Here is a 22,097-nt window from a genome sequence, read left to right on the forward strand (position 1 = left end):
GCTCCAAAAGGTATTTTGACAAATCATGTACACTTCAAATTTCCTAAAATGAAAAATTAGTTTGATGTAACTGCTGAAATTTTTTCTCAGTTTCATTAAAAGCAACTTGTGAACTATGCAAGCGAAATGTTATTAGTTTTCTTGTATTCTCGTCCAAAGTCAAGCACATGAACCACATACTTCATAATTTTGTAAGCAGCTGATAAATGTTACACATGAACTACAAAATGAACATTTCAACTGTATCAGAAAGTGAATCTATACCAAATGAACTGTGCTTCTATTGGCAGCATGTAGTTGATCGGAACATGACAGAATGCTTGTATAGCACATGAACCAAACTTTGTAGGTGTCTAGATTTTATGAGTGTATTTGTTTCCTAGAGTACATTATTAAACTGGACTGCATCATCCTTACACAGGTGGATTTTTTTTTCTTTTCGACATATATTTGGGGCTAGTGTTTGAACAGCTGTGGACAGATTTCTTGCTGCAGATATATGCAATTAGAAAATGTATTATACTAGAAAATAAATCTTGTATAACATCTTTGCTTAGGTGTGCTGTACTACGAATGTAAAATGGTGTAGGGGTACATTTCACTCTCTTGTGTGTAGAGTTACTGTTAACATTCATGCAGTAGAGGAAGACACATTCTGTGGAAAACCAGGGGAAGTAATCTGTAACTAGGGTTGAGACCACAGGTGGACAAGCAGATGCGCCAGAAGACAAAGCAATGTGTAAATTGTACCAACTTAGCTGCACTGTACAAATTTATTAAAAATGCAAAATATACAAGGATAATTCATCTTTTTAAAAAAATTTAATGTTTATTAGGCAAATCTAAGTAGTATTTAGAAAATAAACATTAAAACTCAAGTTTAGAAGTCAAAATTGGTATCTACATGTGCAAGTGAGTGCATTTTTACCTCTAAACTCAAAATGAAATTTGTAACATTTTGTTTTGTATCAAATTATTTTAATCTATCAAACTGATCTGGCTGTGAAGTCCACATTAAAAAAGACTTTGTATTACAAAAAAACTAAATGTGGATATCTTTGCCTAAAGTCTAATCTGGTGACAAATTTGCTGCCCAGGATGTAGACGACTGTGATGTAGACACCCTTGCTACTTTTAGCAGCCCAAGAAGTGCTTTGGCGACAGACGGAACAACCATGACCAAAGGAAGGCTTTGAACAACCTTGAAGCAGTTTCTTAGCACAAATCAATGAATTAGGACATCAGGAAGGGGATCAAGGCAGCTAAGGAGAACTGGACTGAGGACCAGGGCAAGACCACAGTGGAGAGAACGGCATGAAGTGATATCAAAAAAGGTGTAAAAACTACTTAAGACTCTCACAGACAGGTGAACAAGTCATCAAATAAAGCAATGGCTGCCTTCTCACTGCTTCACTATATTGATGGACTGAATAGTGTAACGGCCTGTACAACATTCAGCTGATGCTAACATCTTTCAAAGCAAACAGACTAAAACCTGCAAGCCTGCAGATCTTAGGTACTATGAAGTTGAGAGAGTGGTGTGCAGTCCCTTTAAAGGGAGGAAAGTCACCTGGCATTGACCACAGACCCATCTGAGCTGATCAGCCAGGGTGAGAAAGGAACAATAAAGGCCCTTGCTGCCCTGTACCAAAGATTTGGGAATGCTTACAATCAATACTCATACCCCTTCCAAAGAAAGTTTAACAGTAAATTGCCAAAACTACAGAATCATAAGCCTAATCAGCCACCCAAGCAAAATTATGCAGAAAGCGATCCAGAATCACATCAACACCGTTGTGGGTGAACTGCTTGGTTGGTTATAGTCCAGACGCAAGCACAGTTGAACAGATTAACTGCAACATCCTGACAGATAAACATCTACAGCACCAGTGGGATCTCTTCCATTTTATTGACTTTAGAAAGGCATTTCAAAGACTCTTGATATGAGGGCAGACATCTATATCTGGAAGGCAGCAGCAATGGCCAGACAGGATCTGACTTGGCTACACCATCACTGATGTCATCAGTCTGTGCAAGTCCCTCGTAATTTCAATCCTGCTGTATGGATTTAAAATGTGGACTTACCAATATGGAGAGAAGAACCCAGGTATACAAGAAAAGTCATGAGAAGGCTGTTCCAGATATCATATTAGTTTAGTCCTTGTAACTCCTTGAGGAGCATAGTGCTGCTCCAGATATCATATAGGAAACAAAATCAATGAGTTTGTAGGGAACACATGCTTGTAGGACACCAGGAACCTCTTTTCACAACAGTTGAACAGTACAACTAGTCAAGTTCAGGTCATGTGATCAGGCACAATGCTCTTAAAACCAACCTTGGATACCTTGGAGGGTGGTTGATGCAATGGTGGTCAGAGGAAAAACTAGCTGTTAAGCATGGAGTGGACTGTTTGTTCCATGCAGATGCTCACTATTGCTTATGACAAGTGGCAATCCTTGTCAGCCACTGCATCTGTATCATGTTATGGACAAGCGTAACCGTCAGTTACTATCTAATGATAATAAAAGCTAGGTAACTTAATACACGTCTGGCACATGCTGTTGCTAAAACAGCAAACTAAAAAAAGTAATAACATAAAATGTTTAAAAAGTGAACACTATATTCATCAGTATTAAAATCATTACATTATCATAAAGAGAATACTGTTATAAACTGTATTCTTTACGATGTGAACCGTGAACAAACCCGTGTCTCTCCTAGCTCCTATTCGCAAGTAACCTAGTACACTACTGATAAGTGCATATAGACATCGTTTCTTACTTTTCAAAATTAACAAAACGCTGAAACAGATTCTTCATCTTCATTTTCGTTGCTCTTTAATAGTTTCACGTACTATCTGATGCGAGTCGTATCTGTTAGTAGTAGTTCAGTATGATGTGGATAGAGCAGATAAGTAAAATGAGTTCCAACGCTTTCCTTTCGATATCAATTACCATTTAAACCCACCCAAGGGCAATGAACGTCTAGCGTCAAAGACTGTTGCATAACAAAACAACATTAAATCCTATAAATCTGGGAAAACCCCCAACTCGTTATGAAACTGTCCTTGACCATCATATTCACTGGCTCAGCGTGTCACGCAGCTTGTTGTGACCACGACGCATGGGCAGATAGCTGTTTCCGGAGAAGGCAAGGGAAAGAGCTACTGTTCCCCCGAAATAATCATCCGTTTGAAAATCTTTATTAGTGTTTAAATTTTTTTTTTACATAATGTAACTTTAACTTTGACATTATGGTAATAAAAAGCTAATTACGCAAACAGAACACCTGTCAACTTTTGATGAAGTTGGGACGATATACCGGAAATAGAGTTCTGCACCTGCGCACAACGCCATATTTGTTGAGATTTGGAGGAGAGGAAAATATCGCGTTCAGGTGATACAAGACCTGCATATTGCACACAATGTTTTCGTTCTATTACAGCCGATCATAAAGATATCATGGATATGAGAGATACGCACAGATCCATTAGCAAGTCAGAGGTATGTAATATGGTATTTAATGTGTTCCTTACCAAAATTAAGATGCTTTGAATGATTTCTTGACACTCGCAAGACATTTGATTTGTCCCGTGACGTGATTCTGTTTATGGTTTTGCTTTTGTTTATGTTATCAGTGATATGAACATTTTTTTGACATTCAAGTTTACTGGAGGAATACTGTTAAGCACCTTTCTGCATCGCTTGAAATAGTTTATTACTACAAGACTATTATCCGCATACCCTTGACCCTAGTTCCGTGTCTGAAATTTTGAGAACTATATATTGAATGTTACAATTGCTACGCGTAGTTTAAGTCACGCACACCCATTGTAAAAACCACTACTTACAAAATAATTTCTTAGCAGTCTCATTATAGTAGATGCATTTACAGTTCTCCATAAGCTGTTCATGTGACATCGTTAATAGTTATGTGTTAACTTTTTAAATTTCATGCCCATTGGTTCGATTAAGTACGTGAGGCTGTAAAGGCAAATTGTTTGTAACAGCAGGAAGTTGTAGGAAGTATAATGTGTATAAGACAGTATTTAGATACTCAAATGTTTTGATATGTACTATTTTGATTTTGAATCACCATTTACTTTTATAAATTGCTGGAGAGTATAAATATTTGATTTATTATCAAGCATTGTAGACAAACACATTTACAAGTATTATTTATTGTGTGTGCATTTGAGCTTTACATTGACTTAAAATCAACCTGTTTTAGTTGTTATTTAAGGGAATGCTGCTCAGTATTTCAGCAGAACTCAAGAAACAGAACAGTTATATTTATAAAATTTTAATGGTAACTTTCTTTAATATAAATGTTGTGATTCCATACATTTTAATTTTATAGTTTTGTGCCTTATTATAGCTAATTTAAATATATGTATAAACATAAGACTGTTTCACTCAGTCATACATTTTTGTAAATGCACATACATGTTCATACCAGACCAACCTCTTTTACGCTTATATGGCTATGCGAATTGCATAAAATATTAGTTAAAAGAGCACATGGCTGCTAAATTTCTTCCTATGCAAATGCATCTGGAGCTCGAACTGTCTTTTGTGTTTTCTGCATGGAGTTTTCACCGCATATTTTATTGATAATTGTTCTTCCTTCTAGTGTGTGCTGTTTACATCAGTGTGTTTATAACATGGCTCAGAAAATGCCAGAGTTGCAACTTCTTATTGAACTGAGGAACAAGTTTCCAGAGATCTCCCAGGCCACTCTTGTGAAGTATATGAAAATGGTGAGAACCTAACTGGTGATAAAAATTGTTTGGCTGGAAACTAAGTGGGCAAAGATCATTTGCAAACAGTTTTAATAATGATTTAAATAAAACCCATTACAGCTGAATAACACTGACTAAAGTTCAATTGACTATTTATAAAATGCTGTGAAAATTGTGAGCATTAATTGAGGCTTTGAATGTAGAATGTTAGTGCGATTCATTAATACAATTTAAAGCCTTTAAAAACAGTTTAAACACACAAGAGAGGTACATAGTGTGGTTAAATGTGAGAGAAGAAAAAGAGAGAATGTGTATGTGCGTGAAGACATGTGAGAGAGAGAAGTAGTGGGGAAAGAGTGGCCATATCAGTAACCAAGAGATCAAACTCACTTCCTTTGGAGGAAGAGAGAAGGGTAGGGATGAGAGATGCATGCCTGTGAATAAGTACTAGGAATGCTAGAAGACTTTATGTAGAAAATGAATATTTGAAGCTAAATACATATATAATACTAAATAGAGTTGTTTGCTTCTGTATTTCCCACATTTGCAAGCCTTTCCCAGCTTTTACGTGTTGAGCTTTTGCCTTATGTGAGCACATCTCCAGTTTCTTTAAGCACATTAAAATAGCTTTATTGAAAAATTGCAATTTTTTTTTTTATATAACGTGAAATATAAAGTGAGCTAATGAAACAGTCTTTGGTTGAAACATGATGGATTTCTCCTGCTTTGTTAGCATGGAAGTACCAGCATGCGGCTAGTGTGAGATGGTGCACATGCATGCAAGAATGGCAATGGACTAGTGAATTTTGTCTAGGAGAGTAATATTACATCTTTATCAAGAAGTCTTTTAGAATTGTGAATGTGTTAAAGTGCTGAATTTTTTTTTCAGTTTAACAATGACTCGGAGAAGTGTATTCAAGCTTTAGAGCAGGAGAGTCAGAGATCTCTGTATGGATCCTCACAGCTGACAGACCAAAATAGCCATCCAGCTAGCTATGACTATGGTGGAAATCTTAGTACGTACATGGATGGCATTTCTTCAAACAATAACAACAGTTTTAGTAGTTCAGTGACAGGTACAGTAGGTGCCCCACCACCACCAAGGTACCAAGAACTGCCTGTACGTCATGAAACTAAACATGTGAGTACTGTGCAAAGAACCTTTGGGCCTGCACCTTCTGTGCCTCCCAGAACAGAGAGCACTTTTACAAACCCTACTGCTCCTGGATGGCAAGGCCGGACTGAGCATCAGCCTTTGCTGCTCATTCATCCTGCAAACCAGGCAGGGATGCCACCTCAAAGTAATGCAGACTTTTCGCAGTTCTTAGAGTCCAGTTCACGCTCTCGAGATATTCCTAACATTGGCTGTGTAGGACCTAGTTCTTTCAGTGTAGGAAGTCCAACAGAGTCTAGACGCCCTGTGAAAGTAATAAATGTGCAGGGCAAAGCCACATTTTCAGGTGGGACAGTCACAACTGGTCCTAACATATCCCCTAATATGACGTCCTCCCACATCATGGTTGTAAGAGGGGATGGGGGAGGCATGTGTTCACATCCTGTTTCAGGTTCCACCGCCAGTCCAGCTACCACTAGCTTTATAGGGTCACCTTACATTTCACCTTCTTCAGAGCCAGAGCGGCCGACAATTCACTCCTCCAGCATTTACATAGACTCAAACCCACGGCAGTCAGGAGTACAGGAGTCCAGAAGCAACCTTCCAGCTGCTAGCATGCCAGTTCATCACCAGTCTGCTGGTCAGCTGCAGATGGCAGATCAAGGCCACTCCTCTTTGTCTGTGGGAAGAACATTTCCTCCTCTCAATATTTCCCATGGCTTACATAATAACCCTTTATCTACACCTCAGGACAGAGGAAATGTAGTTTCGTACCTTGGAATCTATGGAGGTAGCCCTGGTGTGGCTGGAAATCGATTTTGTAGTGATGCTGCAGCTGCAAGTGCACCACAGAATGTCTACTCTGTTTCTTTGGTGACCCACAACATGAACCAGATCAGTATCTCTCCAAATCATTTAGGACAGGGGACTGTGGGTCCAAGCAGTCATACTCCTCCTTCACCGTTGGTGATCAGCTCGGCTACCCCTCCTTTTGGTGGCATGCCAACTCCTAGAATGCCACGCTCACCTAGCTTGCAGCATCAGCGCAGCACGGGAAGCTCCACCAGCCGATCCAACAGCGTGGAGAGTGAACATGGCAGCATCCACCACCTGCCTGACTACGAGTTCCAGACATCTCAAGCACCAATGCCTTCACTTTCGCATCATCCTCGCAGTGTGGTTGGAATGGGGGTGATGATGCCAGTGCTTTCACCTGCCTCTAGCCAGAGTAGTCTCAGCTCCGAGTCCTCAGCCAGAGACCGTGATCACAACAGCATACCCCGACAGCGGTCCGGGAGCATGCAGGAGGAAGCAGCATACTCTCAAGGTGTGTATAAACACTGCAACTTTCACTTTTAGGAAAACTAAAACAAATGGTAATGGGATATAAATGTGTGTCTCAGCAAAACTGACATTGAAGATTGGATTTAAACTCTGCATGGGCCAGCCTTGTAAAGCAACACACTATTCCATGTTGATCTGTTAAGCACTTGTGAGACACAACCAGGTCAGGTGGCTGCAAGTAACAGGGAGAGTCTCATCTGAGAGAAATCCTTTTCAAAACTGGGCAAGGGGATGTTAGCTTGTTTCTCAAGAATGGAGGGATGCAGAGGGGTTGGGGAAGTATTTACTTAAATTTTAGGAAACTGTGTATTTCTCAGGCTAAATATATAGAAGGAGAAGGATTAAAAGCATGCCTTTACTTTGTTTTATATGCATTTTCATGTAAGGGATGTTAGTAACCTGTTTTCCTTTTTCTTCAGTTATCTAAAACTCTACACTTCCAGCACACTTTTGCTAATCTGAATGAAAGTATAACAATTTTTGAGGCAGGATAATTTTATGTTTGTTTTGGCATCCAGTCCATTTATTTTTAACATTATTGAAGTTTGGTTAATATTTTAATCTTTGTTCACTCTTATTACATTTTATTTTAAATTGCATGGGAATTTACTTGCTGTATTGCAGCACTGCTTGTTCACCAGCACCAGAGAATGGAGAAACTGAAAGAGGAAACAGAAGAAAAGCGAATAATACTGCAGAGTCTTCGGAATGAGGTGTCCAAAATGGAGAAGTCAAAGATTGAAAAAAGTAGCGCTCGTACCACATTTCCTACGGTAAAAAGCTTTTGGTTGGTTTAGAGGCAAGCAGTGTTTGCTTGGACAATATATCTCAGCATGTCCCAACTGTATCCATATTTTTAATGATAAGTTTTGAACTGACTTTCAGACAGTCCACAACATGATAGTACATGTTCATTCTTGGCTAAATACTTGATCATTTGGTTTTCTGATTTTAGTATTATTGGTGTTAGTGTTTGCCTTATCCTGAACGTTGAACTGTCTTGGTCATAGAAAACACATTCATTCTATTAAAAGTCTAGTGAGCTTCAATTTATTTTAACTAATAACTAGGTAAAGCTCAGTGCAGAATACTATTTCCACCCCCTCAATCTGGGTGAATATACCCCTCTGCCATTCTTGAGATATATGCCTGCATATATCACCATGTTTAGAATTGGGCTCAAACTATGATATATACCCACTTGCTATGCCTAACATATGTTTCCAGCTTTCTCATTGGCTTAATAATATAAATGTATCAATTTAAAAAAAAAGGATATTTACAAATAGGAGAAAAGAGAGTGAAATCAAGCATACTCACTGCACAAGAAAACTTTGTGCTTGATTATGAAAATTATTATGATTCCCATTTTTTTCCCCAGGCTGATGACATTGCAGGGTTGTGTGAGAGTAACAGGCGACTGCAAACAGACATTCAAATGTATTTAAATGAAATCGACATGTACAAGAATGGACAGGGTGAGCTTGCTTTTTTTTTTTTTTTCAGGACAGTCATATTATTTTGAATGCTAGGATGAGAAGAGGAAAGCCATTGCCTTACTATTTATTCAGAAGACATTAAAAAAAATCATACAGTCGCCTAGCTTCATGCCTTCAATGATCAGTCATAAAAAAACTTAAAAGCAAGCTTGTTATTAAGTCAGCCAAGCAGAGCAATGCAGATGCAGATAAAACTGTTTAAATAGTAATATTGAATGTGTAAAGCACATTTAGACTTGAAAACTGAGAGCCTGTGGAATTAGCAGGTTTCAAGAAAGCATGTCAAAACAAAGCATGGGTGGCAGTTTGGCTAAAAGCTAGAGTAACCAAGTTCAGTGTGCCAGCTTGTGGCATAAACTAATCATTTAAACTCAAGTCAGTTTCGACAACTTCTATCAGATGTTCTTACTAAGGGATTATTATGATTTTTTTATGCTTCTCTAATGATGTCTGTCATTACATAATTTCTGGATTATTTTCATAGTACTATAATGAAATTAAGCAGAGTATTGTTACATATACAGACTAGTTTCTGTTTCTATCAAAAGACAAAATCAGCTGGACTTCCAAACAGAGGAAGGAAAGCCTGGAAGCTTAGAAGTAATTAATGAAAATCAGTCTTAAACTAACAGCAGTCTTCTTCAAGCTGTACCTCAGTTTAAGAATTTGAATGCTAGTGTACTAGCATTTTGATGAACCAGGAAACACTAGATCCAATACTTGAATGTAGAAATAAAAGAAACCAATACCATAGAGAAGTTCACTCGATGCCTCAACATCCTGACAGGAGCATCTCGTGCGGTGGAACTAAATCTTGATGCTGAAAATGAAATCTTTTACTAGCTGATATCGTTTGTTTATTATATTTGTTTCAGTTCCTTTTACCAACATTGACCCAATGGAACAGCAGAACTTCTTCAACAATATGCCTACTGGTCCCAATGACCTCACCTACACGCGACCACCTATCCGCAACCGTGAGCTGCATTTAAATTTTAGATAAATGTATTTGCACATTTGAAAATAACTTGATGGAAAAGACATTTTTTAAAAATTCTTAACTGTGGAAGCTTAGATTGAGAGAATAAGAGCATTTAAAAAAATATAAGTGCATACTTTTTACTGCCGCCCTATACAGATCACTTGTCTTTCACTTGTGTATGTTATGTTATAGCATATTTGAAACAGTTGTAAAGACATTTTATTTGTAAGGCAACTAAAGAATAAAAATTATTGATTATTCCTGATCTATGTTTACCAGTTAGACTTGCTATATGCATGTACAATGACCTTTATGTGATGAGAAGTTGAAGATCTGATGAAAAAAAGCACTGTAAAAAATGTTATAGCATATGTATACAAGCTGGTTATCATTCTTAGTCATACCTAAAAATTTTCCTAGTTGTCATATGCTGACAGCTGGTGGGAAGCCAAAAAAATTACTGTTATCCATGTAAGTGGCTGATTAGAGAACTGTTTGCAATTTCTTGCTGTGATTATGTTATGCCTGCTTATTTGTAGTCTCACTTTAACTAAAGTTTATGTCCTTACTGCATATGTCTTCTGTAACATAATAATATTTATATGCTGTTATAATTTGTTAGGAACACCCCCTCCTCCATTGCCACCTCCACGTGCCCCTCCTATTCGTCAGTTGACTCGGCCTCCTCCACCAGTTCTAAACCGTATCAACTCTGAAGATCTTAGCCAAGTTGTGCCTGTGCCTTCCCCGGATCAGTCTCCAGCAGCAGGGTCTGGAGATTCAGAAGAGGGAGATAGCTGGAACTGCTCAGCTTGCACCTTCCGCAATCACCCAGCATTGAAGAAGTGTGAGATGTGCGAGATGCCACGAATGATGCCAGGTAGGAACTTCCAGCACCATCCTGAAGGCATGGTGGGTTCAGTCAGCATGCCACATCTGCACCGCCTTGGGAGCACACCGCTCCACCACAAAGGTGCAGGTGGGGAGGTGTGCTACTGCCACAACATGAACTGTCAGCAAAAGATGAATAAGCTGTGATGTGTTCTCTTTCATTTATTTTTACCCTTCCTTTCCTTCTGCCTTTGAATATTATTGGTGAGAGGCTTTGGATTGATTCTTTCATTTCCCTTCCGTGGCAGAATATCTTCTTCCTTATCCTTGTCATTGTCCGTAAAACTGTACCTTTGCAGTGATCTGATATGGCCGGACCATGTGGCAGAGGCAACTTTTGTTGTGATGGGGGGTTTGGGGGGTAATTTTTGCTGACCTGTGGTTGGGAAATAATGTAGAACTAACTGCCTTGTGTTGATGATACTGAGGTGGTATTTTCGTTTCCGTTGAATTCTGTAATGACAGAAACACCAATAATCATGTTTCTTCTTACATTTGATACCAGTGTGATCAGATTGTTAGTTTTAACCATACTGTGGTGCTTATGCAGGCAGGTTACCGTTTCCGGATGAAGATGTAGATTGGGGTATGCTGCAGTGTACAAACGGAATTTCCTAAAATAGTGTCAGAGTAGCTGTTTGAATTGGAAGATAGTATGCCGCAAGAAAGTAAGACAATAAAAAAAATCTTATAAAAGTTTGAATGTAGATGACAAATGTTTTTCTATGACCACGGCCAGTAAGTTATGTTCTAAGAGGATGTATTTTTGATGACAGATTAGGTGATTTAAATGAACATAACCTTGTCCCAGTTTTGTGGTCTCAGACTGTTGTTATGTTCAATCAATTAACTTGAAGTTAACAGAATATGGCTTCCCACTTTTATTTAGCCACAGGATGTATGCAAGCACAGACTGCATACAAAATCGTGGGCTGGTAATAGATTGTGGTTGCAAATTACCACATGTCTGTAATCCTTCCATTGCAGTTCACACCCATGAATGAGAACATCTTCATAGCTCTAAAGCTAAATTGTGTTGATACACCCATATTGCGTGAGCTGATAATTCAGAAAGTGATCACTGACTACTACCTACTGATAGAATGTTTTGTGATCTGTAAATTTGATTTTACAAACTTCTTATGTGGCTTAGGAGTTCTGTATATACCTAATGTTAAAATTGTGGGAATTTACCAGAGAAATTTCATAGTCTTTCTACCACTCCCAACCAACTATTTAGTAAAAGTTTTATATCTAATGATGTTATAGAACTATGTTTTCACCTCTAAGAAAACAGGGATTTTGATTCTGAAATAAGAAAGTTCTACTGATTATGAATTCAGTCATTCTCACCTGTCATAATTTTGCTAGAAGTAGATTATATATTTCAGTTAGCATTACTTTTTAACCATCATCCTGAGAACAAGTAACTTACGATCTACTCCGGAGAAAACTGTGAACTAAGCAGGTTTTCTTGTCAAGAATTCCTTGAATGTGGTCTTGCAATATTTAATCTTCAAATGCTTGTAATAAGGATCTGTTTTTGCCACAAATGTAGAAGAAATGTCTTTATTGGCATGCAGTTTTATTGCTTGCATAACTTGCAGTGTTGTAGTTAGCAATGAATAGAAAATCACAGGATCCATTTCAAAGTATAGGAGCTGTCTCTTGTCTTTCACATATCTCAGTAGGTAAAGCATATGTTTAATTAGATTACCAGGCACCAGATATATATGTGAAATATTTTTTGTGGCTATAATAGCAGTGGTGGGTCAGCCTACAGCCTAAACTTGCTATTTACTTGATTCATAAAACAACAGACATAGTGCCATTTAGAAAAGCCAGTGGTAGACGAGACGGGAAGACTTGGAGAGTTATTTTTTAAAGTGATTTTAGGACAGGCAGGCTATACAAATCACATTTTTAAGAGGCAGTATCTTTGAGACATGTTGAGGTCAAGATAATTGTTGAAAACATGCTCTAGTCATGTACCCTTTCATCTTAGAGTAAAAAAAAGTCCAAGATGAAAGTATGTGGAAAGTCTGACTGTTGAACAGTTATTCGAAAACAAATTACTGCTAAGATCACCAGGTAATTACCGCTAAGATCATTTAATACAGTATCCTCACTGCTACCTCTTCACTCCCTTTTTTAAAAAAAATGTCACATTTATACAAACTTTTTTTTTTTTATATTAAGATTTGCAAAAATTTATCTATATCAGGTTGTGACTGAGAGGGGTCTTAACTTGGCAGTTGACCAGTCTGCTTTCATAGAAGTAAATATGATTTCGAACACCCGTAAATTCAAGTTGAAAAAAAAGCTCTTACAACCATATCATAGAAATTCCTTTTCACTTTCATTTACATGCTTGCTTATTCTGCTGTAGTTTTTCTTGATTGAAGATTTATTGAGAATTAACTCTCCAGGTGAGCACAAAGGATCAATACATGAGTTTGGTGGTAGACATTGATTTTAAAATGAACCAGGTGTATTTTTTTAACAATGATTTTTGCTGATAATCACAATAGAGCACAAACAATTGGTCACAGGAATCTTATTTTTATAAACATGCAACCTTTTTTATCACAATCATCAGTATTAAAATGAATAAATTCTTCTGACTGTAATGCTTTGATTACGAAACAAGATTGGCATGCTTGTAGGACACCAGGAACCTCTACTTTTAATATTCAGCTAAGGTAAGATGGCCATGTGACCCAGCATGACACCTTATTGAAGACTACCCTTCAAGGCATTTTGGAGGGTAGTCGGCACTGTGGTGGCCAGAGAAAGAACTGGCTAACAAACATAAAAGACTAGACTGGTCGTCTTGTACAGGACCTGCTCACTATCGCCCAAAATAGGCAAGAGTGGCGGCCCTGTCAGTTTCCGTGTCTATCCATGTGCTCCCCAAAAGACAGGTGCTGGTCAAGGGACAACTGACTGAATGCCTTGATGGGATGATGTAGTCCTGAGTGGGCAGAAATGGTCATAGTTGATTTGGCTAAGGCATGTGGTCAGTGTGGTTTTGGGTCAAAATAACCAGTCACCCAATGAACAAGCTTTCTCATTCTATATGTACTCAGTTTATTTTATGTTCTTTCCATAGAAGGTCATATTACAGGACATAAACAGTATTAAAACATTTTGAAATGTGTGTAATTTTTATGATCACGTGACTTTTGCACACAAAAAAAAGTCATAATAAAGCACAGCTGTAGGTTGTAAGTCACATTGGAGAGATAGGTATAATAGAGATAATGCTTATGTAGCGAAATACTTCAGTGAAAAAATTCTGGCTTGTATCTAAGGAGTAGTTATACTACAAAAAGTCTTTAGAAGTGGATTTTACTGTATAAGTAATTACATAAAAGTCATGATTTTCTTCCCATACAACGTTCAGATGATACATCATCTTAGTGCAACATACATTATTTATTTTGTAAAGATAATATTAAATCCTATAGACTTAATGGTAACAGAATGCACAGTCTAGACTTGTGGGGCAATGAAGATCAACTGTTGTCTTATTTTTTTCCTTTATTACTTTTAGACTGGAAAAAAAAAATTTAAGGCTGAGACCAAGGCTTAAGTTTTAATTATTTATAGTTCAGAGTTTCTTGTTCAACCACTGAATAAATGTGGTTGTTGGACTATAAATAATCAGCTGAACTGTACTGTTAAGTAATGCTTTTAATAACAGCATTAACAAGAAAAGAGAAAAATATATGATGTTCATATAATTTTAATGACATACTTGATTTTATATGGTGAACATTTTAACTTTGAAGTAATTGAACCAGTAAGTTACAGCTGGAACTTGTAAGGGTTGCGAAATCAAGATGGCCTTACCTTTCCCTTGCTGAGACATCTTGGTTATCTTGTCTTTGGGTAAAAATATGAAATACAGGAAGGGTTAAGAAGAAACCTTATTCGCCAGTTTATATTGGTCAGAATGGTGGTGAAGTGTGGGGGCAAAATAGAAAATATATCAGTATCGTTAGTAAGGATTGAGGTTGAAAGACAAATAGGACTTGAAATCTTAGGAGCTTTTTCTCCACTTGATTCTGTGATTTCAATGTAAATTTTTTTAACTTCTTTGGTAAGATCCAGTAGATAGAGGTTTAGGCTGTCAGGACCCGTCAGTAGCCTTGACAATCGTGATAAACTGACATGTTCTGCTGTTGCACATGATTACTGAAAGTATGTGATTAATTTCTCAATAAAATCTGAAGGAACTTCAAATAATGTTTTGGCTTGGGGTTTTACCTTTTCTGTCACCTGTTGTGAGTGCCTTCACTCTGCATTATTTGCCATTATACAGTGAAAATGTTGCATAAAAACATAGCTAATTACAGAGATCAGATGAAATTTGTAAATGGCTGTTTGCAGGTTGTGTTGTGTGTGTATGTGTTGGATTCAGAAGGCTTGGTCATCATTAGTGTTTTTTTTTCTAATTTTTTATCTGGCATTAAGAAAAATTGCTGCCATGCCTTTTCCCCCCCTTGGCTGCCACCGCCCACCATCACCAACTGTTTTTTCCCTCTTTCATTTGGCCATTTCTTTAACTCAACAACACTAGGTTCCCTAAAAAATGTAAAAGCACTTGTTGAAGCAGTATTGCTTGCTTGTACTCCAGATATTGATTTTTCAATGGCCAAAATGTTACAGAATACATAATCCCAATTGGCATGTCTATATATATAAAGACATGAGCTTACTCATAAAGGTGTGCATTTAAGATTTTAGATTGTTTGCATGTATTTTTGTGCTAACTTTTGTATATTCGCAATAAGCATGGAATGTTGGGGGATGTGGGGGATGCATGATATAAGGTAAACTTCATTTGTGAGGACTCTAGAGGCTAGCTGCCAGTGTGATTTAGCAAATGCATGTGATCAATCATCGACTGCACATTCCTGGGTGCACACACTTATGATGAATATATGATTAATTAGGTAAGTCTTAGACCTGCGTTATGGCCATATTCAAACAAAGTAGCAACTGGCTGAAACATGTTTGAGAGTTTTTCCCTAAAAGTTCAATAGAAAATAAGAATTCTACTAAAGATATATGGTTCTAGGCATGATCTAAGCTGCAGTTTGCTACGCAAAGTGAGATATAAGAAAAGAACACAGATATTACATGTGTCTTAACATATGTTGATAGAGCAGAAAGTTACAGTGCTGTAAACAGTAGTATCCATCAACCAGACTGTATTTATATATATATTTTTTGCACTTTCATGCTTCTAACTTCTAAGCATTAGATCGAAAGAATAAGGACCTGGGATATATCAGCTGCACCATTGTATATCAGCATTTTCTATTACTCTTTCTTTGCTTTTGTTGTTGTGCTGATTTTACCTCCTTTGACTTGAGCACCTATTATTCATCCTGTGCATGTGACTGAATGAATTGTGACACACATATGACAGTATGTATGAAAAGGGAGGGAATGAAGGTACCTACTACTTATGGTGCCTGTGCGACCCATTTCACCTGACTATTCTTCTGCTTCCCTTGCTAGAATCACTGTTAAGTTTGGTACCATTTTCATTTGTTTATGTTCTTTTTTTGTTTTTTTTTTCCCCAGGATCATGAGAGTTTGCTGGGGTTGGTTTTGGCAGTGTGCTGCCATGGTTTACACCCCAGGATTAATTGTCGCCATCTTCATTTGATGCCAGTTGCTGTTGGTCCCTTGCCCCGCCATCACTTCATCGTCTTTCATCCACCATCAGTGGAGACACTTGTGCATGAACAATTTCCATTGGTGTTGCTTTTTGTTTTCCAGTAGAATAGATATGCTGAATGGGTTTATCCCTTTGTTCGCTGAATGCTGTAATCATCTCACAAAATAATCTATTTTTGCATCAGTGCAGGAAGTGCACTTGTGAATTTGGGAATATGCACCATCAGATGCATTTTTTTGTTTACAATGTGTGCCTGACGTGCAAATGTACCCTTGTATGAAAACTAGAGTGTTTGGGTCAGAGGGATAGGATGCACATATGTGCATATGCAATATTAACAAGAAAATGCTTTTATGAATTACTGCACTAGCAGCTGTATACAATTTGGTAATTTGTGTGTGTGTGTGTGAGTGGGGGGGATATGTTTTATTGCTATAATTGCAGAAAGTTAAACCATGTCACGAGAAATTGGGCCTGCAGTGCATCTTGGATTTTTATTTGATGAACTGAACATGTAACAATTTGCATAATCCCTTACTTTCTGGACTGTAATGGAGGTACATTGATGAATGTGGAAAAACTTAACAGTTAAATAGATGGTCATTTTTACATTTGTATTACAAGCTTTGGAGGAAACTGAAGGCGTGTCCAGCTCTAAGCAAGCTAGTAAAGATTATAGCATCCCACTTTTGACAGGAGTGCTCATTCACTCCAGCCCTTCCTTTTGAAGAAATGGGTTCCTTCTCCTGTCTTTAGTTACTTTTTCTTCCTTTGCCTGCTCACTTCCTCAAGACCCTGCTAATAAGGAGCTAGTGTCATGGCCTAGTCTGCATGTGCCTAGACCTAGAACTAAATAACAGTTCATTGGGGTCTGGAGTGTGCTACTATAAGGCTGTTTTAAAAGATATATCAAGTGAAATAGCAACATAATACAGATAACCATTACAACTCAAATTTTGAAGTTGCAAACAATTGTTTTCTTACAATCTCTTGTAAAACAGCTCTGGGACAGTACAAGGAGACTGTCATGTTTTGTTTAATGGCGGTATTTATCCAATCTGGCAATAGAGTAGAATTGTCAAATGGTAACATTATGAATCCTCCATATAATTTGGAACCCAACCAATGTGGGGATTTGCTGAGTGAAGTGGAGAAGACTTGCACGACAAAGGGTGTCTTTTTTGTTATATAGTACCTCCTCCTACAGCATTGTTTTTCTCCCAGAAATGAGTATGGTGGCTTGGTTGCCTCTGAGAATCAGCTGCATTTTAGGTACAATTTTTAAAGAAAAACTTTTAACAGAAACAGTTTAGAACATCAGTTTCTATCATTTGAAGCCCAATTGTCTATTTCACTTTTTCCTTTAAAGGACGGAACGAACAATGATGATTTGAATGGCTCATATAATAATGGTATATTAATGTGGTTTTGTTCCAAAAAATCCTGTATAGCACTTCTGTCTATATTTTAGTACTCTGTGTTGAAAAGTTGAAAGCATGAACCTTACTTGACGTTCTCCCATTTGTAGAAGAGGAAGAAGTAGTGGCAGAGGAGTGCAAGAAGGCTACGGCTAGGAAGCTGATAATTTGGCTGTGACTGATAATTGTACTTTCCACCATGGCTAATAATACCCTTAGAAACAACAGAAACAAAAAAAAAAAAACATCGCTGTGATCATCCCTGCTGGTCAGGAATGTCTATCTCAATTAATAAGGACTGTGAGAGGTGTCTGGGAAGGGGGAAAGTGGAGTGACCTGCTTGACAGGTTTTAGCTGGTTGTCCAAGTGGGCATTGTGGCAAGCAAAAATGATAACTTTCTACAGATACTACTCAACAAGGAAAAAAACAAAATTACTTGCACATTCATATCTGCTTCCTCTTCATAGAGTTTGGGTTTGTGCCTAACAGAGCTAATACTGCAGGCATGTCTCTGTTGAGCTATTTAGATCAGCCTGTCTTGCCAATATCACCTGTACATGATACTGTCAACAAAATGAGCGATGATTTTATTTTGTACAGTTGGCATGTACAATCATATTTTTACAATCAAACGCTCTTCTTATCTACTTAACTATTTTTTTAAACAATCGTATATAATACATATGCACATCCAGTTCAAGAATTGCAGAAGTATCCTCAGAATGCAGAGCTGTAAAACCAATTTTCAAATATTTTTTTTTAAAGATTTGAATATGTTAATATAAAAAATAATGGCTGTTTAATCTGAGGTTAGTTATATCACTAAGTTTTTATGTGCTGAATGCCAGGTATATATATCGTGCGATTTATTTGAACAAACAGCGCAGCAAACATTTAGGTTGCAGCAGAACTTGAGAGTGTGACAAACCTGGAAAATGCGCATCGGTAATGGGTTCTACATGATAGCTTTGAAAAGGTCTCAAAATTATTTAAGATGCAACAACTTTATGTGAATTTGTGGATAGATACAGTTCAGAATACAATTAACAGTGAAGATTTGTGTAAGCAACAAGTACCTGTTTGAAGTGATTTTTATTTATTTATTTTTTATTTTGCAAGTTATTTGAAATGCACATAGATTCAAACAATTGAACTTTAAAAAAACTTAGTAGTATATAGACATGGATTCATAAAAAGGCTTCTTCCTCTATCCCCTATTTTTGGAACTAATGAGAATACATAGGCATAATCAGTGACATGTGGAGGGTTTGTCCCAGTTTATGCTGGTCATTTCATTTTCGTCAGTGTTAAGCCCTCTCTCAGGAAGGAAGGGGACAAACAAACTGGCTTAAGAATAGCTTTCCTTCTTGTCAAAGATATAATAATAAAATTTTGTTATGAGACTTTACCAATCATTACCTACATAACACATTTTTTATATTTTAGAAAAATGCACATTGGATTGTATACTAATAGTCAATGGTGGATATAACTGCAGGCATATTAAATGAGAGTTCAGGAAAATTGCTAATGCCTAGGTTAATGTTGATGCTAAAATAATAATACTTGTATATATTTATAGCTGTTACAGCTTATATGTATATTTTTTGGGCTCAATTTAAAGGATTTTTTTTAGTGTGGTAGCAAGATTTACTGTCCAGTTTTTGGTTTGTAGGTGTTTGAAGATACTGCTGCTGGCCAGTAATAATAAACAGAACAATATATATTTCTTATAGAACACACCTTTTGGCTTGTATTTTGATAAACACCAAAGAAGAGGATATCTAATCAGAGCTTATCAGTGTAGGTAATGTTGGAGCTGCTTGTGTTCATGTGCTGACCAGCAGTCATTTGAGGTTAACATTGGGAGAAAAAAGTATTTAAATATTGCTAACAGTCAAGTAGCTGCCAGGTTTCAGTGTTTTTCGGTGAGGCTGCTATCATGTTTCCAGCATCACCCACCGAGAGTTGTTAAAACCTGAAGTACTCCAAGAACTCCTGCTCAAGCATTTTACCATTTTTCCCACTTTCCCTCCCTCCCCCATTTCACAATGTCCCAGCCGAGAGGGTAAAGTTTTGCAAGTTTGCTAGTTGGGCAAAGTTTTAAAGTATTTGTGTGCAAGCTGCATAGCACATCACCTTAATGTTATTACTTTTGCAATTTGTTTTGAATGTCTGTGTTATGTGCTGTTGAAAGTTCATGTGTACAGCAGAGGTGCACTGGAAATTAGAACTTTGAATATTTTTGGGCATTATTGTCAACTAATCTCCCTGTGATCCTCAATCTGGCTTTCTTGTCCACTGTTTGATATGTTTGCACATATAAACTTGCAGTTTAATGCTTGTCTGTGCATGAGATAATTCAACTTTTCTTTTCCTGTCTTCTCAATACCCACCATTTCCCTTAGTTTCTTGTCACTTCCAGAAGACAGGATTGCCGATTTCTCACTTAGCAACTGTAGCTTTTCAGGAAGCTCATTTTTTTAAAACCATTTTTCAAGAGACCAAATATCACATCATTTTGTTTAGGCTGTATGAAGTAGAGAATACTAACAAAGGATACTTTAAAATGTATCCTGTATTTTTTTGTCCATCTTGGACTGAGTGTGCTGTTGCATGTTATTGGAGCTTTTTATTTTCGTTCTAAGAGCATGGCTTCTGTCTTGATGGGATTAAGTTAACAAAAGAAATCAGTAGCAGTTGAAAAGGCAACTGTGATTTATATAATCTACAGATGGCACTGCAAGGTTCTCGTGAATGAATGTGGTGTTGGTGCATACCTGCAAGTGGTAATAAAAAATAAGTTTGTTTTTCACCAGGTGTATAGAATTTAATGAGTGCAGAAGCAAGAAAACACCTTGGTATCTGTTGTGTGAAAAAGTGTATGAAATTATGAATTTCACAAACTTGCAGAAATGTTTCTTTCATCGTTGTAGCCTTTTGGCTTAAAGAACTCTCCAAATCTAAGTTTTTGTTGTCTTGTTGAAATCCAGCTGACAAAAAAAGTCAAACTATTCCACTTAATGCAAAGAGCCAACAGAAAGAAAGAACCTGTTTCTTTGAAAGGTAACCCTTATAGCTGGACCGAAAACAGCCAATAAAAGGCCTCATGACATAAAATCATAAAGCAGAGCATGGTGGGTATTGTCTGCTGTTTTCAGTCGTCCCCATGCAGATACACTCTAATCATCAAGAGAATTCTCTTCCTCCATCTCGGAAGCTGCCTCATCTATTCCACAGAAGACAGGACAGGCATCCAGGGACCACCATCACCTTATCTCCCTTTCACTCCAAACTATGCTCCCTTCCCTACCACCAAAAGTTAACCTCAAGAAAATTGATAGTATGTGTCCTTTTGTTACAATCAGGCCACACAAGTCAATTACTCATTAAACTTAACTCAAAAAAATAATACAACATGGTCTTTTCAGTACAATCAAGGCTGTGAAATGACAAGTCTTCCTCCAGTAGTATTCAACACATTACCAAAGGATTAGCCACTATTTATCCTAAAAATAAGTTTAAAAAGAATTTTTTTTTAAACTTGTTTGAAATGCACTAAAAAAGGTAAAATAATTTTTAGGTCTTAGGATTTTAATACACACAACTTAAAATATTAGATGATCAGATTTTTAATATCCCCTTATACTTTTAGTTTTTATAGTTTTTGGTTTTTTTTCAGTCATGGCACTCTTCCTCTTGGCTTCAGTTTCTGATAATTTCTCCTGATGCTTTTGCCTCTTTTTCTTTAGGTTGTGGTTTATCCACGAGTGTTTCACACACACATTAGAAAATGATTTAATAATGCATTTTAGTGAGTTGGAGGGTCGAGGGTTGTTACAACCTAATGGTTGTTAATTTAGCATCTGCTTATTTGACCGACTCCATTCTTTTATCAAAATTCTTAAACTTTATGTGAAAAGCGCAGGGCATATGAAAACATTGAAATATTATTTTTCTCCCATGTATTTTCTAGGCTAAGCACTCAGTGGGACACACATGGAAACTCCAACAGCAAACATACATGCCAGGGTTATTTTATAATTTCTCTAAAGGGTTGCATCTTTTAAGTTTTATGCAGGGTTTTTGGGTTTTGTTATTTAAATGCAATCGTGCAAGGGATAGGAACTATTGCTGGTTTGAATTTCATTATCTATTTTTCTTTTACTTTGTGACTTTATTCCCTTTTCATAGGCTGAATTAGGGGAAATAGCCTAGTTTACTAATACTAGAGCAACAATTACCTGTCTCCCCTAATTAGTCCAATAAGTTTTTATGCAAAATTAAATTAAAAACTTTTGGACTGCTGGAAATGATTTAAAATTGCATTGTCACTGGAAATAACGTGAAAATCTCACATCTCTAGAATACAAACATACATAATGAGATACAAAAGTGTGTAAGAAGACCT

At 37.1% G+C, this 22,097-nt stretch overlaps 1 protein-coding gene across 3 annotated transcripts; it reads left to right on the plus strand.

The window, feature by feature from the left end:
- The first annotated feature begins 3,149 nt into the window (after positions 1 to 3,149).
- Positions 3,150 to 20,653, plus strand: LOC112565577 (TGF-beta-activated kinase 1 and MAP3K7-binding protein 3-like). 3 transcript variants are annotated; one of them, XM_025241097.1, is made up of 8 exons: positions 3,157 to 3,504; positions 4,634 to 4,760; positions 5,632 to 7,183; positions 7,825 to 7,973; positions 8,582 to 8,678; positions 9,575 to 9,676; positions 10,304 to 10,561; positions 16,171 to 20,653. In XM_025241097.1, exons 2-8 carry the CDS (start codon positions 4,665 to 4,667, stop codon positions 16,176 to 16,178), a joined length of 2,262 nt encoding a protein of 753 aa, XP_025096882.1. In that variant the 5' UTR covers positions 3,157 to 3,504; positions 4,634 to 4,664; the 3' UTR covers positions 16,179 to 20,653. The 3 variants fall into 3 exon arrangements, with proteins under 3 accessions (XP_025096881.1, XP_025096880.1, XP_025096882.1); XM_025241095.1 differs by lacking the exon at positions 16,171 to 20,653 and having other exon boundaries at positions 3,154 to 3,504; positions 10,304 to 14,825; XM_025241096.1 differs by lacking the exons at positions 4,634 to 4,760; positions 16,171 to 20,653 and having other exon boundaries at positions 3,150 to 3,504; positions 10,304 to 14,825.
- The last annotated feature ends 1,444 nt before the right edge of the window (positions 20,654 to 22,097 follow it).

The sequence above is a fragment of the Pomacea canaliculata genome, linkage group LG6, assembly GCF_003073045.1.
Source record: "Pomacea canaliculata isolate SZHN2017 linkage group LG6, ASM307304v1, whole genome shotgun sequence".
In the NCBI taxonomy this organism is placed as follows: domain Eukaryota; kingdom Metazoa; phylum Mollusca; class Gastropoda; order Architaenioglossa; family Ampullariidae; genus Pomacea; species Pomacea canaliculata.